The following is a 17,087-nucleotide window of genomic DNA, read 5'->3' on the forward strand; positions in this document are numbered from 1 at the left end:
TAAACCTAAAAGAACTTGAGGAACAACAACAAAGACAGCCCAAACCAGTAGAAGGAAGGAAATAACTAAGATCAGAACAGAATTAAATGACATAGAGAATAAAGGCACAATTCTAAGGATCAACAAATCCAGGAGCTGGTTCTTTGAAAAGATAAACAAAATTCACAAGCCTTTAAGTAGGTTCATCAAGAAAAAAAGAGACAGGATCCAAACACGCACAATCAGAAATAAAATAGATTATAACCGATACCACAGAAATGCAAAGGATTGTAAGGAATTACTACAAAGAACTATATGCTAAGAAATTTGAAAACCTAGGTGAAATGGACAAATTTCTAGAAAAATATAATCTTCCAAACTGAGTGAAAAAGAAGCAGAAAGCCTGAACAGACCAATAACACCTGATGAAAATGAAGCAGTAGTCAAGCTTCCAACACACAGTTGCCCTCGACCAGACGATTTCACAGGAAAATTTACAAAGCATTTAAGGAAGAGGTAACCCCTATCCTTCACAGATATTCCAAAAAATTCAAGAAGATGGAAGACTTAGGAGTCTTCCCAAACTCTTTTTATGAAGCCAGCATCATCCTAATTCCAAAATCAGACAAAGACACAACAAAGAAAGAAAACTTCAGGCCAGTATTGCTGATGAACATAAATGCTAAAATCCTCAATAAAATATTGGCAAACCACATCCAGCAATATGTTAAAAAGATCATACAAAATGATCAAGTGGGATTCATGCCAGGGATGCAAGGATGGTACAATATTCACAAATCAATAAACGTAATACATCACATAAACAAAAGCAAAGACAAAAATCACACGATCATATCCATAGATGTGGAAAAAACATTTGATAAGTTACAGCACCCATTTATGATAAAAATACTCGGCAAAGTGGGAATAGAGGGAGCATTCCTCAATATAATAAAGGCTAATATGAGAGACCGACAGCCAGCATCATATTCAATGGGCAAAAATTTAGAGATTTTCCATTAAGATCAGGAATAAGACAAGGATGCCCACTTTCACCACTTCTATTCAATATAGTATTGGAAGTTTTAGCCACAGCGGTCAGACAAGAAAAGGAAAAAAAGGCATTCAGATTGGAAAGGAAGAAGCAAAACTGTCATTGTTTGCAGATGACATGATCGTGTACATAGAAAATCCTACAGACTCCATTTAAAACCTACTCAACCTAATAAGTGAATTTGGCAAAACAGTCGGATACAAAATCAATATTCAGAAATCAAAGGCATTTTTGTACACCAACAATGAAATATCGGAAACAGAAATCAGGGAAAAATCCCATTTGATGTAGCAACAAGAAAAATAAAGTACCTAGGAATAAACCTAACCAAGGAGGTAAAAGACCAGTACTCAGGAAACTACACAACACTGAAGAAATTTTAAAAGACACAAACAAATGGAACCATGTGGCATGCTCATAGATTAGAAGAAGTAACATCATCAAAATGTCCATACTACCCAAAGCAATTTACAGATTCAATGCAATCCCTATTAAAGTGCCAATGACATATTTCACAGTTATAGAACAAACATTTCAGAAATCTATATGGAACCATAAATGACCCCAAATAGCTGCAGCAATTTTGAGAAAGAAGAACAAATTGGCTGGGGTTAGGAGAGATCACAGTATCTGACATCAAACTGTATTACAACACCACTATAATCAAAACAGCCTGGTACTGGCATAAGAACAAACACACAGATCAATGGGACAGGATAGAGAGCCCAGAAATAAACCCAAGTCTCTATAGTCAATTAATATTTGACAAAGAGGGGAGAAGCATAAAATGGAGTAAAAAAATAGCCTCTTCAACAAATGGTGTTGGGAGATCTGGACAGCTACATGCAAAAAAAAATGAAATTTGGTCACCAACTTACACCATACAAAAAAATAAATTCCAAGTGGGTAAAACACTTATAAATATAAGTTGTGACACCATAAAAATCCTAGAGGAGAACACAGGCAGGAAAATCTCAGACATTCCATGCAGCAACATCCTCATGGATATGTCCCCTAAAGCAAGGAACATAAAGGAAAGAATAAACAAATGAGACCTCATCAAATTAAAAAAGCTTCTGCATGGCCAAAGAAAACAGCACTAAAATAAAGAGAGAACCAACTATATGGGAAGACATATTTGCCAATGATACCTCGGACCAAGGTTTGATCTCCAAAATATATAAAGAACTCACATGACTCCATTCCAGGAAGACACAAAACCAGATTAAAAAATGGGCAAAAGACTTGAACAGACACTTCTCCAAGGAAGACATACAGAGGGCTCAGAGACATGAAAAGATGTTGAGCATCACTAGCCATCAGAGAGATGCCAATTAAAACCACAATTAGATACCACTTAACACTGGTCAGAATGGCCATCATAAACAAATCAACAAACAAGTGTTAGATAGGATGGGGAGAAAAGAGAACCCTACTGCACTGTTGGTGGGATTGCAGACTGGTGCAGCCACTGTGGAAAACAGTATGGAATTTCCTCAGAAAACTAAAAATGGAACTGCCTTTTGACCCAGAAATTCCACTGATGGGACTATATCCCAAGAACCCCAAAACACCAATCCAAAAGAACCTATGTGCCCTAATGTTCATAGCAGCACAATTTACAATAGCCAAGTGCTGGAAGTAAACTAAGTGCCTATCAGTAAATTAATGGGTCAAAAAACTATGTTACATTTGCACAACAGAATACTATGCAGCAGAAAGAAAGAAGGAGTTCCTACCCTTTGTGATAGCATGGATAGAACTGGAGAGCATTATGCTAAGTGAAATAAGCCAGGTGGTGAGGGAGAAATACCATATGATCTCACCTTTAACTGGAACATAATCAACAAAATAAAAAAGCAAGCAAAATATAATCAGAAACATTGAAATTAAGAACAATCTGACAGTAACCAGAGGGGTGGGGGGAGGGAATAGTGAGGGGAAGGGTTTCCAGGAACTACTATGAGGGACACATGAACAAAACAGGGGTGGGGGAGATAAAAGCAAGTGGGGGAAGGTGGGTTTGGCTGGGGTTACAGGGGAGGAGTGGTTGGGGGAAATGCAGACAACTGTAATTGAACAACAATAAAATAATTATTAAAAAAAACAAAACTAATATAATTTGTCACCAGGATATCTGCACAAGTAAATATTAAAGGAATTCTTCAGATTTATTATCAGTTGGTACTTTTGGAACAAAGTGATTAAGCACTGGAAATTGTAAATATATAGAATTTTTCTTTTAATTAATTTAACTTATGAAATTCATATGACAACTTGAAGCAAAAACAGTAACACTTGTGTGCAGTTTGTAATATTTGTAGTTGTAACAGATGCAATAACCTTAGCAAAATGAATAGTTATAGAGAAATGGACCTTTAAGGTTTTAAGGATTCTATATTTCACATAGTGATAAAATATTAACTCTAAACAGACTGAAATAAGGATATATAATTTCTAGAGTATACATTTAAAATATGTGAAGAAATATAGCTAAAAATAAAATATACTGACATGAAATTTTTTTAAATATTCAAAAATCTGTAAGAGGGTAGGGGAAGGTGAAACCAAGAAACAAAAACCAGAGGGAAAATGGAAAACAATAAAATTGTTGACACAATCAAACAATATTAATTGAATAAATAACCCTAGTTTCAAGACAGAAATTGTCAAAATAGCTTTTAAAATGTCTCAGCTATATTCTATGTAAAGAAACACACTTTTAGTAATAGACATATTGAGAATATAAGCTTATGAAAAAACATACCATACAAACAGCAAACAAAGACTGGAGTGACTATATAAGTATCAGGTAAAATAGACTTCAAGGAAAGAGCATTATCACCAGGGATAAAGAATGACATTTCATAATGTTAAAAGTACCTCATCAGGAAGGTCTAACACTGTCATTCACCAAGATAGAGTATATGCTGGGTCATAAACCCAAGTTTTAAAAATTAAGGATGTAAATCACACAGAGTTATGTAACAATATTTGAGAAGACCCCAAATGTTTTGGAAACCACATAACACACTTCAAAGTAATACATGGGTATAAGAAGAAATCACAAGAGAAATTAGAAAATATTTAAAGAGCAATGATAATGTCACATTTTGTGGAATGTAATAAAGCCATACTTAGAGGAAAGTTTAGAACTTTGAATTCTTGTATTTGATAAAAGGGTATAAAAATCAGTGACCTAATTTTCCAATTTAAGAAAAAGAAAATTAACTTAAAATACAAGGAAGGAAATAATACAGAACAAGTTTCTGTGAAACAGAAACAAACAAAAGAAAATTAATGGAGCCCAGTTTGCATAACAGTTCTTTTTTACCAACTTGCCCATTTCAAAAGCATTCTGATGGATGTCTTCTAAAATTAGCTGCTGCCAACAATCAATACTTTATGAAATACTGCATTAATTCTAAAAATATGCTTGCCATTTCATTGAATAAAAAATTACTAGAGCATTTCAGAAAAAGTTGCAGCAAACTCTTGAAGTAGTATGTCCACAGTGACTGACTCTTAGGGATCCAATCAAGGGTCTCTAGAGACTCTTTCTCCTTTTGTTTCCTCTCCACTGCTTTTTTTATGGTCTATGTTTTGCTATCTTCTGGAGCTCTTGATCAAACATTTATTTTTCTTGATTCAGGTTCAATTTTATATAATGCTTTCATGTGCTCACACAACTTAATTTCTCAAAGTACTGGAAAACGGAGTCTATGGGAGGCGTTCCGCACAAGAATGTGTGCATGGGATTTGTATTTTCCTGAGGCTGTTGCCATAGTTTTTTGGCAGCACACTACGTATACTGAACTAATTAAAGATTCAAAACACATTGTTAAGCAATTCTGAACCACATTCTGAAGGTTAATTTAAAAGAAATAATGAGAAAAAGCAAAGAAAAGTCTATACCATAGAGAGTTTTGTGGTAAGAGTCAAGAATCACAAAATGTTTTTTATTAGTTTTAATTACTTTGCTCCTCTAACCAGAAGATATAAACAACATGTTAGATTTAATGCCAAGTTATATAGAATGCACAAGTCAGATCCAACTCTCAATAAGATTTGATTAGTAAGGAGGAGGAGGGTAAGAACCCATGGAGCTTTAGTTTTCATTACCCCAAATGAGAAATGATGGATAAAAATTTCAAGTCCGGATTCCACAGACTACAAAACATCAAAAAACACGCATAAATAAGTGCAATCTTTTCAACTAAAGATTGTGAACTAAAATTAAGAGCACATAGGTCAACAATCTACTTTGAGTAACTAGCCTCTTTTTGGCTTATCAAACAAATTGCAAATGCAGTTGTAATTGTTCTTGTAATTGTTAAGAGGCCAGTGTCCTGAATGAAAACCAAAATCACTGTTAGAGACACTGAGTTCCCAAACAAGGGGAGAGCCAGAAATCTGGGAAATAAAACAATGCCAAACCCTGCTTTCACCCTGAGAATGTGTGCATAATCCAGAGGCCTTGAGCTCCCACTGCCATGACAGCACAGGGCACCAGGAAAGGAGAGGAAGTTTAGGGCTTGGCCAGGATGGAAAAATCTGATACTGGGTTGGCCAAAAAATGCGTTTATTTTCTTCTGTAAAATAAAAGACACATTTTTCACTTCCACAAGTAACTTTATTGATTTCGATATTTTGAATATATTGACTACCTTCTATGGGGTACAACGTTGACTGTTCTCAATTCAAGTCTCCATTTGATCACTATCAACTTCGACTAGTCTACCAAACTGTACAGCATAATCCAGGGAGAAATCTCCTGCACAAAACTTTGCAAACCACTTTTGGCACGTTTGATCATTCATAGCACCTTCTCCATATTCTGCACAAATGCTTTTATGAATTTCAGTTGTGTTTTTACCTTTCTTGAAATAATAAAGCACGATATGCCAAAAAAGTTGCAAATTTTCTTCCATCTTCTATATTAAAATGGCTACACCAAAATTTACCAATTTTGATGGTTTTTTTTAAATGCACACTGATATGACAGCTGTCACAATACTGTCTAACAAAATTGTTTCCAATGAAGTTCAAGACAACTAAGTGCTACTAGAGTCATTGTACGGAAAAACCAAAGGAACTTTCAGCCAACCCAACAAAAGACTCTGCACAGACCTGTAAACCAAAGAGCTCAGTATGCCAGGGGAGTATAGAGAGGACAGCAAGCTTAACTAGAAAGACTGCACAGATATTTAGAAATTGTAAAACATACTTCTAATAACAGATCAAAGCAATGATAATCAAAACTAAAATATACCTAAAACTAAACAATAAACATAAAAGATATCATGTTTTGTGGCCACTGTCACCATACGTATGCAATACTTTAATGGAAGTCAGTGTAGCAAGATACAGAAAATCAATAAAAGGTGTGAGAATTAGAAAGAATGACTCAAAACTGTCTTATATGATTATATGACTATGTACACAGAAAATCCAAAGGAATCTCCAGGTAAATTATTAGAACTAATATGATAGCTTAAGAAGATAACTATGTAGAATAAATACATAAAACACAAATAGCAACAATTAGAAATCTGTAATTTTTTTTTTAAAAAAAGAAAACTGTAATTTTTAAAGCTATTGTTTATAATATGAACCGGAATACCTAGAAATAAATCCCACATGCATGGGTTTTTAATTCTTTTGTGAACATTATTACAAAACCAAGCTGAAGGACATAGCATAGTAGAATTACTAAGTACATGGAGAGCTATGCATGTTAGTAAAGATATTACCTTCAAATTGATCTATAGATTCATTATAATGCCAATTAAAATCCCAATAGGATTTTTTTCATAATTCGGCAAACATTCTAAAATTCATATGTAAGAGCAAGTGGCCAAAAATTCTTATGTAAGAACAAAGAGCCACAGATACTATCAAGAAAAATAGTGAAGGGGTGGGTCACCCTACCAGATATATGGTACCAGCACACTGAGAAAATTCACCAACAGTACCAAGTCAAACTCACATATATGTGGAAACTTAAACTAATGACAGAAAACACACTGAAAACAAGTCAGGGGAAAAGACAGATTGTTCAGTAGATAGTGCTAGAACATTTGGAAATACATATGGGGGAAAATGAGAAATTAGATACCTACTCCACATCCAACGTTAAAATCAACTTCAAATGGATAAAAGTCTTAAATGAGAAAGGCAAAAAATTTTAGAAGACAAGGTAGGAGAACATCTTTATATCTCCAGAGTACAAAAGAATTTCTTTAACAAAACATAAAAAGCAGAAAACAAAAAGGAAAAGACTGATTTTTAAAACTATGAAAAGTAAATATGTATTCTTTTCATAGGTATCCTAAAGAAAGCGAAACAAAAAACACAAATTGGGAGAATATATTTATGAAACAGATCTACAAGGGAATCTTACACAATAACCACTGGCCATGTGTGGCTGAAAATTAAATAAAATTTAAAACTGAATTACTCAGTCGCCCCATCTACATATTGGCTGCTCAGAAGCCACACATGGCTAGTGGCTGCTCAGCACTGATATGGAACTAATCACCTCAGAAAATTCTCTTGGACAGCACTGATGTAGAATATGTATAGAATTTTTAAACTCTAAAATAAACAAGCAAACCAACTTAAAAAATGGACAAAAGACATTAGTAGACATTTGACAGGAGAGGAAATACCTAAAAATGTATCATAAATATGCAAAAAGTCATTTCAACCTCATTAGTCATCAGAGTAAAACAAATGAAACTCATTCGATACCATTTCAAACGCCCGAAACTGATAAAAGATTAAAAATCAGTAGTACCAAGTACTGAAGAGGATACGGAGCACACATTTCTAACACACTGTCTGCGGAAGGTGACCCGTGACAGCCACTGCCAGTTTGGCCGCAATTCTGTTCCAGGGGGGTTCTCCATCCAAGCCGAAGTCCTTCCCCCGACCTGGGGCATTTGGAAATTGTGCAGATATACCCACCACCATCACCACTTAATTGGCAGAGGCCAGGGACAAAAATGTTCCTTCAATTAAAAGAATTACTTCACTTAAACTATGTACCAAAAGATAGGAACAAAGGTTTTAAAAAATTAAAACACTAAAACAGCCAAGTATCATCAATAAAAAATGTATACATACACTGTGTTTCATGAAATAGCATAAAGAATTGAAAACAAATACCCCTTACAGATCTCAACATAGGTGATTCTAAGGAATATAATGCTGAGTGAGAAAGTAGTAAGATACATGAATATAAACAATATACTTAAAGTTGATATAAGAATATAAGGAATAAAAATAGTCAAACTGTGTAATTATTTCAAGGAAGGAGGGAGATACCCTCTGGGAAGGTCGCACAGGCCTTTCTACTCCTGGTTATGCTGTATTTCTTCAGATGGGTACCAGGTTGAGATATTCATTTTGATTTCTTTACTCTCTATGTATATGTTTTTTTTTAAAAAAAATAGTTTATTTATTTATTTTTAGATAGAGGGGATGGGAAAGAGAAAGGGTGGGAGAGAAACATCAATGTGTGGTTGCCTCTTATGCACCCCCTACTCGGGATCTGGCCTGCAACCCAGGCATGTGTCCTGACTGGGAATCAAACCTCGATCCTTTGCTTCACAGGCCTGCGCTCAATCCATTGAGCTACACCAGCCAGGGCTCTATGTATACGTTTTACATAATCTTCACATGTTAAAAAAAAACTTACAATTTTTAAAAAGCCAGTGTAATTACATATTAGCTAGGACCCCTCCCTTGACCTTTCTAAATTAAAAAAGAGTAACTCCACCTATCTTACAGAATTACTCTGAAATTCAAATGGGGTTAAAGGTATGTGAGTGTGACTGACTGTGATGGGGGGCCTGTTATTCAACAATGAACAAAAAAGATAAGCATTTCCCTAAAGATTTCACACCAGGTACTATCCGGCATCGCAGCGTCCAGAGTTCCTGGGCAGTTATTAATCAAGTCAAGCAAGGTATTAAGGGGTTTCTGTTTCCTCACTACAAAATAGGGATGACTCTTGTCCAATTTCACCCACAGAAGCATTGCAGTGAAGTGAGAGCAAAGTGCTTGGTACATATGCAAATGGCAGCTTTTATTATTGTTAATTGTTTCAGTGACCACAGAACTGAAAGGAAAGGAAAGTCAAGTCAAAGAAGAAATTATTTAGAACCTCACGATTTTCTTTCTTTTTCCCTTCCTTCCAATTTCATTTTGTATTGGTTTCGGGTGTACAGATTTGTGGTTAGACAATCACATACTGATACTTTACACAGTATTCCTCTCAATATATCCAGTATCATATATTGATACTTTACATAGTACTTCCCCTCAATATATCCGTAGGCACCATACGTAGTTATCACAACATTACTGACTGTATTGCCTATGCTTTACTTACATCTCTGTGACTATTTCATAACTACTGATTTCTATTTCTTAAACCCTTCACTTCTTAACACCCACCATCCTAACATCCCTCCCTCCGATAACCACCAGTCCCGCCCTGTGTCTATGAGTAGCCCCTGAGTACTTTCAAATTTAGGCTAAATGATAATGATGATGACACAATTATCTCCAAGTACTGGATGCAAAAGAGGCATAAGGTCCGTTTGTTCAGGGCTCTTTCAGAGGACACACTGGAGGGACTAGAGATAGAAGTACACTCCAGGTCAGTATCAGAGAGAACTCTTTGGACGTTCAGAGAGAGGAGAGACAGAACTGAGTATATGGGTAATTCTCCTTCATGTGAATTATTCAGACAAAAACACGAATTAGAGGAGATTCCTATTTTGGATGAAAACACAAATTGTTAAAGTAAATTCTGTTAAAATAAAAATACAGGCAACTCTGTGTCAAACTTACTTTGAAAACTAGCTTACTTAACAGTCCTGAGGCTACAGGTAACTTGTCTTTTGGAGTTTCAGTTTCCTCATGCGCGATAAGGATAATAGCTTTCCTACAAAGTTATTCAAGAAAATCAATGTGATAATACACTGAAATTGCCTAGCACCAGTGTTCCATAAGTGCTCAATCGGCTGCTATAATTTAAAAAAGATCACCACTGAACACTCCCAAACGTGTTCACAGTTAAATAAAAGCAATGACATCGGTACAAGAAAACAAAACAACCTGCACACGTGCAAACAGCTGAAGGAAGAACGTCTATCTGTTACTTAAGAGAAAGAAGCAAAACTGATATCCCTAGATCAGTTTCTTTAACAACGTTATCAAGCGGCTGTTGGTCTCCCCAAAAGTTTCCTTAAACGTGCTTTGTGCTGAAACCCTCCTCCTGTAAAACCCTTTTAAATTTCATGATCCTGAAATGCTTTCCAGTTTGCTGCAATAAAAATAACACAGGAATTATGAAGATAGTAAATCATTTCATATTCATTATAATTTCAGGTCATTCACTTTTAAATATCTAAAGCTCAGAAAAAATATATATGGCCACTTACATTCTATAAGTTTAATCTGAAAAAAAATTTTTAATGTCTATAAACAGGAAATGCTGAACTTCAAGACTAAACTTCAGGAATTTATTATAAATAACTATCCTATATATAACTTCACTCTAATGACACTTGCAAAACTTTTGCATCTTGTATGCACTTCCCAAGTTCAGATCAAGTCAAGCTGTTTTCCATGAATAAAACAAAGGCAGCATCTCAGAGAGTTTAAATTATTACGTGTTTTCCTATAGTAGTGATCTCTGTACTCTGTGGAAGTACTCTGCTACACTCTGGTTTTTAGCCTGGTGGTGCTGTTTATTACTTAAATTTCCAACCCAGCATCAAATTACCAGTTGATGGTCACATCGTGTAACGAAGTGGGTGGATTAGCTGAAATTAAAACCCAGAATCCTCTTTACCACCCTTCTTTTCAAGTGCAGATCAATTATTTACGACCAAGTTCACTAACACCATGTTTTAATTTGGGAAGCAGTCCATTTGAAGCCAGCTATAAATAAAGCGGATAGAATCTGTCCTCAGAACTTTTTGACCGTACAGAGCATTGCAAGAAGATGGAGGGAAAGAAGCAAAGGAAGAATACAAGAAGAGGAGAGACATGAAAAAAACTGAAAGAAGCCAGTATCTACTGAGCTGCTTCTATGGCCAAGCCTTCCACATAAGGATTTCATTTACGCTCAATGTGACACCACTTCATTTAATTCTCAGAATCTCATAGGGCAGATATTCTACTCCTTTTAGGCGAGACTGGGAACCTGCAGGTCAGAAAGGCTCACTTGCTCAGTGGGGGTCACGAAGTAAGTAGGCAAACCAGAGCTGGACCTGCAGCTTGTCTGATTCTGAAACCTGGGCACTTTTTCCTAGCTCAGATGAAATAATTTCCTTATATTTTAAAATATGAGTAGTTTAGGAATTTCCAAAACAACAAAAATGAAACCAATTACATCTCCAATGTAACATATAACAGGGAACCATCCATATAACTATTATTTCAACTGCCTGCAAGAACCTGAAGTGTGAGGCTGTTGCCATTATGTTTCGGATGTCTATGAATTCATACGCAGAGAACAGGAAACCCCGCGTGGAGATTGTGCGGAAAGAGTAACGAAGACACATCCCAAGGCCAAGACAGAATGTCAAGTACTAAATGACCTCTTACCTGCTGCACTTCACTTTCTCCATTTGAGATTTTCTCAGTGTAAACAAAGGAGTTGAATATTCGCTGCAACAAAAAGAAAATGAACGCACATTAGATTTCTAAATAACACAGCCAATTCCTGTAAGAGTGTGTGTGAATAATTTGTTTACACCATAAATAGAGTCAAGCACAAAAAGTTTAACTGAAATAGTTATTTTTCACAGAGAAATCTAAATATCAGCCAAAGTCAATCACACTTACATAAGCAATACCCAGCCTCCTCTGTAGTGAAATAAACCAGATGTTATACTGTATTTTTCATTTTCAAAACTACATTTAATTATAGATTTCCGGAGCCCATGCCATTTTATCCGACCAGTATAATCTGACAAAGTTGTGTTTCTCATTTAAATCCTGAACTCCCTGAATGCTGTAATTGTTTACAGACACTAACATCCAATGTAATAAAGCTCTTTCAAAAGGATTCTTTCCATAGTCTCTCATGTCCCTGTCCAACCAGGACCTACCCAATATTATCCATCACCTTCGCTATCTAAGCACCCCCTCGGGAGAGGAACAGAACAGGGCTTGCCAACTATGCATGGCCTTAAGATCCCGTGCTTACACGCCAGGAAATATGGCCGCAGTGCCAAGACATTAGTCCACACCATGACACACAAGCACACATTCTTCCACTAGCTGGTCCCCACTCCTCCGTATATCGCCTGCATTTAAAATGTAGACTAAGGACTTGATCAAAACCTGTCATTACTAAGCAATCACAAGAGATTAACGTACAACAAAAGAAAAAATGAGAACCTAAGATATGTATCTGGTAGAGGCACAAAAAAAAAAAAAAGGAGCAGCAGCCTCATCATTTATCCTAAAACATTAAAGATACCTCTGGAACTCTCCAGATGAGTAAGGAGTCAGACCTGGAGACATTAGCCAAAAATTCCCCTCTGCCTTTCTATCTTCCTGCCAAGGGTCTGTCAGCATCTGGGACAGCTTCCCAGACAGCCTAACACACCTGCATGGTTGTGATGAGGAAGTCAAGTGCCAAGTTCATCAAGTATGGTGCAAATGGAGGAAGATCAAGGTGCTAGGGGGTGGTGTTGGGGAGGCAGGAAGCAAACAACCTTGGAAAGAACTGAAATGGAATAGGATGGAATTATAGTCTAGAAAGTTCTAATTATGAATTATAATTTTCTAATGCTCCACTCATTCGACAGATTATTTGTTTTTTCTCTCCTTCCTAAAAACGACTCTGACAGGAAAAGTACAAACTTTTAGTAGTGGTGTTTTATAACAGTGAGATTGGCTACTACTTACTGAAGGCTGATGAAGGGGCAGGCACTAGTCTAAGCGTATTATACCTATTTACTTAAGTTTCATAAAACATGTTTGTGACTGGCATTGTTATCATCCCTATTATAGAGATGAAGAAACTGATGCATATTTATTGAGTGCCAAATGCAATACACACATCTACATACATCGTGCTTTGCATGCAAACATTATTTAATCTTTATAAGAAAATGACTACAGCTCCACAAATGAAAAAACAAGACCCTGGAAGGTTAACCAATTTACCCAAAGTCACTTGGCAGGGCTAACATTGGAACCCAGGCAGTGTGGCTCCACAGACGGTGCTCCTGACTCTCTTGTCTCGTGAGAATTTGCTACCTGCCCATACAAAAAGCACTCTGGTCAGGAGCAAATACCCAAACATAAAGCAGACCAACAATCCCTTCTGTGAATTCCCAAATTCAACAGACACTGAAAATGAAAAGCTTTGTGGGGCACATTTGTTAGTAAAATATGACATGACCTGAACTTCTTTGGCATTAAATCCTAACTTCAACGGATGTGTATTTATAGTCTTCATTAAACTATTTAGTGTGAGCATTCATTCACTTTGATGCAGACGTATTAATGCATTTGATTATAGGGTTCTGCTCCAGATTTCACTGGGGGTGTTTTATTATTAAGAAGCATTCTGAATCCTAAAAAAAATCTTATTTCAGGAAAGGGATTATGAACCTGTACACTTCCATTCCCACAACTCTAAGTTCCCAGTTTTCTGGGAAACACCTAATGATGCTTTCAGAGGCTGGGTCAATATCATTGGCATGCACAATTCCAGACCACATTCTGTATTTTCAGAGAATTTAATGTTTAAAACCAGCTCAGTACCAAGAAAACATTTTTATTAAAAAATTAACCTAATTCCTGTAAGCATCTCCAGCTCATAGTGAGTGTGGTTAATTCCCGATTTCATTTCTGGCAGTGATGTTCTGATGTTAAAAGAATGATGAACTTCTTAGTAGTAATGAGGAATACACATGGGCCAGGGGGTGGGGGTATTTGTGCGGTTGTTTCAGTCCCAATTTACTCATTTACTGCCCTAACAGTGGTAAACAATGATTGCTAAAACTCTTATACGTGCATCTTTTTATGGCTTGTAGGCATGTCTATATTCTCCACACCTAATAAATGTGGGTAGGTAAAAGAAAAATTTAAAGCAAGAAGGAAGTTCTAGAGACGAGCAGTAGTGACGCTCGCTGACTGCCTCGTTTATGCAGCCCTGTCACTCCTCCTCCGAGGTGAAAGGTGACCTGTAATAGTTTGGGGCTCTCACCAAAGCAAAAACTTTTGCCCGTCTCCTTTCCCCTGTGGGAAGGGGTGTGAGAAACCAGAAGAATCTAGACAAGTAACTCATAACTAAACAGGTCAGCCAGCGGCGTCTGGTGCAAGGTTAAAAGTTCAGACTCATGTGTGTGCACAAGATCTCAAGGTACAGAGGGAGTTTCCTCTACACTCCAGGGCAGCGATATTCAGCTGATGTGCTGCAAGAATATTTAAAACATGCGATACCTGACTATTTAGTCAGGGGCACTGACCTCTTTCCCCTTAGATCGTCAAATAAAATAACGACAACAGCCTACACAATAGCCATCCAGTGGGGCTGAATCAAAATTATACGTATTTTTTTGTCAGACGGGCAAAATGTTCAATACATACATTTTCAGTGTGCCACAGAGTTTTAGTAATTACTTCGGGCGTCATTAGAGGAAAAAGGTCGAAAATCTCTGCTCTAGGTCAATGGGCGGTGCTCATCTGTCTTAAAACACAGGGTCTGCTAAGCCCAGCTCTCAAAGGCTTAGGTTTAGTACTTTCATAGTTTGTAATGTCACATAAATGGTCACATTTGATCCCCACAGCAACCCCATGTGGTAGGAAGGGCAGGGATCTGAAACCAATTTTACAGATTTAAAAACTATGGCTCAAAAGTTAGAAAATGTGTCACAGGTAAAAAATTCAAGTGCTGAGCTCTGAACCTAGGCCTGGAGTTAAAAACAGGCATTGCTTTTAGCAAAACTACTAAGTTTATTCCACTCACCTTTTCATTCCAGATAATCTAGGAGCCCTAATGCCTGCATGTATGCAAAAAAATAAGGATTTGAGTTTTTTCTTTCCATTTCATTTTAGGCAAGATATAATGCACTGCTATAATCTTACATATATGACCAATGTCAGGAGTAATTCGGAATCCCAGACAAAGCTTTTATATTTTTTTAGTGACTTTCTATCGTTATATGAAGCTGTGAAAGGAATGGAATACAGGATTTGAGGAGCTTTTGTTTTTAATTTGAGCCAAGAATTCCAAATGATATACCTAGCTGACATTTTGTTGACTTCGGGGTAAAGAGTTTCTCGGTTACTAGAGGACCTGGAAAATGAAAGTGGAGAAGTTTTCCTGAAACATGAAAAAGATGAACAATCCCAAAAGGTCAGCTTCTTTAGTCTTCATGATGATTTGCTCACAGTAATAGGGTTAGGGAATGGGTGGGTGGGTATCCTGCATTCTACTTCCAAGTTGTCACATTCCCTTACACCAGTTCCCTGGAGGAGCCAAGGAATTCCAGAAACTTGAACTCTTAATTTGAGGCTCCCTAGAGGGAGCCTGAACTCTCCCCTCACTGTGCAAATCCTTCCAAGGAACGGCCAGGAGAGTGCCCACCTCTGCCCATTACTCTTTCTCACTCCCATCAAATACGAAAAGTGAGTATGTTTTACTGCAGAGTGAAAAGATAAAATGGGTGAGGAGTTTTAAAAAGTTCTTTTAACTAAGCCCTGGCTGGTGTAGCTCAGTGGATTGAGCGTGGGCCTGCGAACCACACGATCGCGGTTCGATTCCCAGTCAGGGCACATGCCTGGGTTGCAGGCCAGTTCCCGGAAGGGGGCACACCAGAGGCAACCATACATTGATGTTTCTCTCCTTCTCTTCCCCTCTAAAGATAAATTTAAAAAATCTTAAAAAAAGTTTCTTTTAACTAGAAACATTTCACTGAATCCTCTTTACTAGTTAAATTTATTTCCACAATAAAAAGAAAACATCAACAACAACAAGATGCCTGATTCTGATGCTCAGAGAACTGAGTTGTATGATCTAAAGACAGACTGACTTTTCTCTCATTAATACTTTGGAAAAGTGGCCATATCTTCTAAAGTTAATTATATGCATATCCCAGGACCCAGCAGTTCCCATTCTTGGTATAAACTGAGCAGAAATGTGCTCATATGTTTATCAAAAGAAAAGCATAAGACTTGTTCATAACAGCACTACTCATAATTGCCCCAACCTGGAAAACATCCAAATGCGTATCAGCAATAGGACAGACAAATAATTTGTGGTGTATTCACACAGTGGAATACTCGGTGAGACGAATGAACACACAATCACACCATGTATCAATGTGATGAGGCTCACAAACTTAAATACTGAGTGAAAGAAGCCAGGTACGAGAAGATAAAGTGTATGACTCATATATCAAGTTAAAAAAACTGGTAAAACTAATATCCTCCCAGAAGTGAGAACAGCACCACCCTTTGCGAGACAGTGAACAGAATGGGCCATAAAGGGCTTCTGCAAGGCTGAAACGCTCTATTTCTTGATCTGGGTGCTGGTTACAGGCATGTGTTCCGTTTTGTGAGAACTCATCAAACTTCCCATTTACGGCTATGCATTTTTCTGTATGTATGCCATATTTCAATAAACGTACTTTAAACATGCATTCTAGGCAGTCTCTTTAAAACATACCCTGGTCAAGTGTTTGGGTATGGTTTTTGCTGCTGTTGTTGTTCCACTTATTTATGCACTCATTGGTTGATTCTTGTACGTGCCCTGACCACGCACGTATTGAACCTGCAACCTTGGCCTATGGGGACAATGCTCTAACCAACAGAGCTACCCAGCCAGGGCCTTGTATGTTTTTAAAACTATACATTTTTAGAAAGAACAAGACTCTATTAACTGGGTTATTATAAATACTCAAAGAAAAACCAACACTCCAATCTGTACTCCAGATGAAACCGGGACAGTACCCACTCCAGAGCCACAAAGGAATTCCCAGACAAGGTCTCAGGAGCCCCCCCTGAGGCTACG

The 17,087-nt window shown here is 37.0% G+C and overlaps 1 protein-coding gene across 1 annotated transcript in view; it reads right to left on the reverse strand.

Moving 5' to 3' along the window:
• CACHD1 (cache domain containing 1) overlaps positions 1–17,087 on the reverse strand; it is a 212,800-nt gene that overhangs the window by 121,372 nt on the left and 74,341 nt on the right. Inside the window, exon 2 of the mRNA XM_037043383.1 lies at positions 11,660–11,722. Coding sequence (XP_036899278.1) covers positions 11,660–11,722 — 63 coding nt within the window. The remainder of the gene's footprint in view (positions 1–11,659; positions 11,723–17,087) is intronic.

Source organism: Sturnira hondurensis, unplaced genomic scaffold (genome assembly GCF_014824575.4).
Source record: "Sturnira hondurensis isolate 20B ecotype Veracruz unplaced genomic scaffold, ASM1482457v3 Scaffold0000648, whole genome shotgun sequence".
NCBI lineage: Eukaryota > Metazoa > Chordata > Mammalia > Chiroptera > Phyllostomidae > Sturnira > Sturnira hondurensis.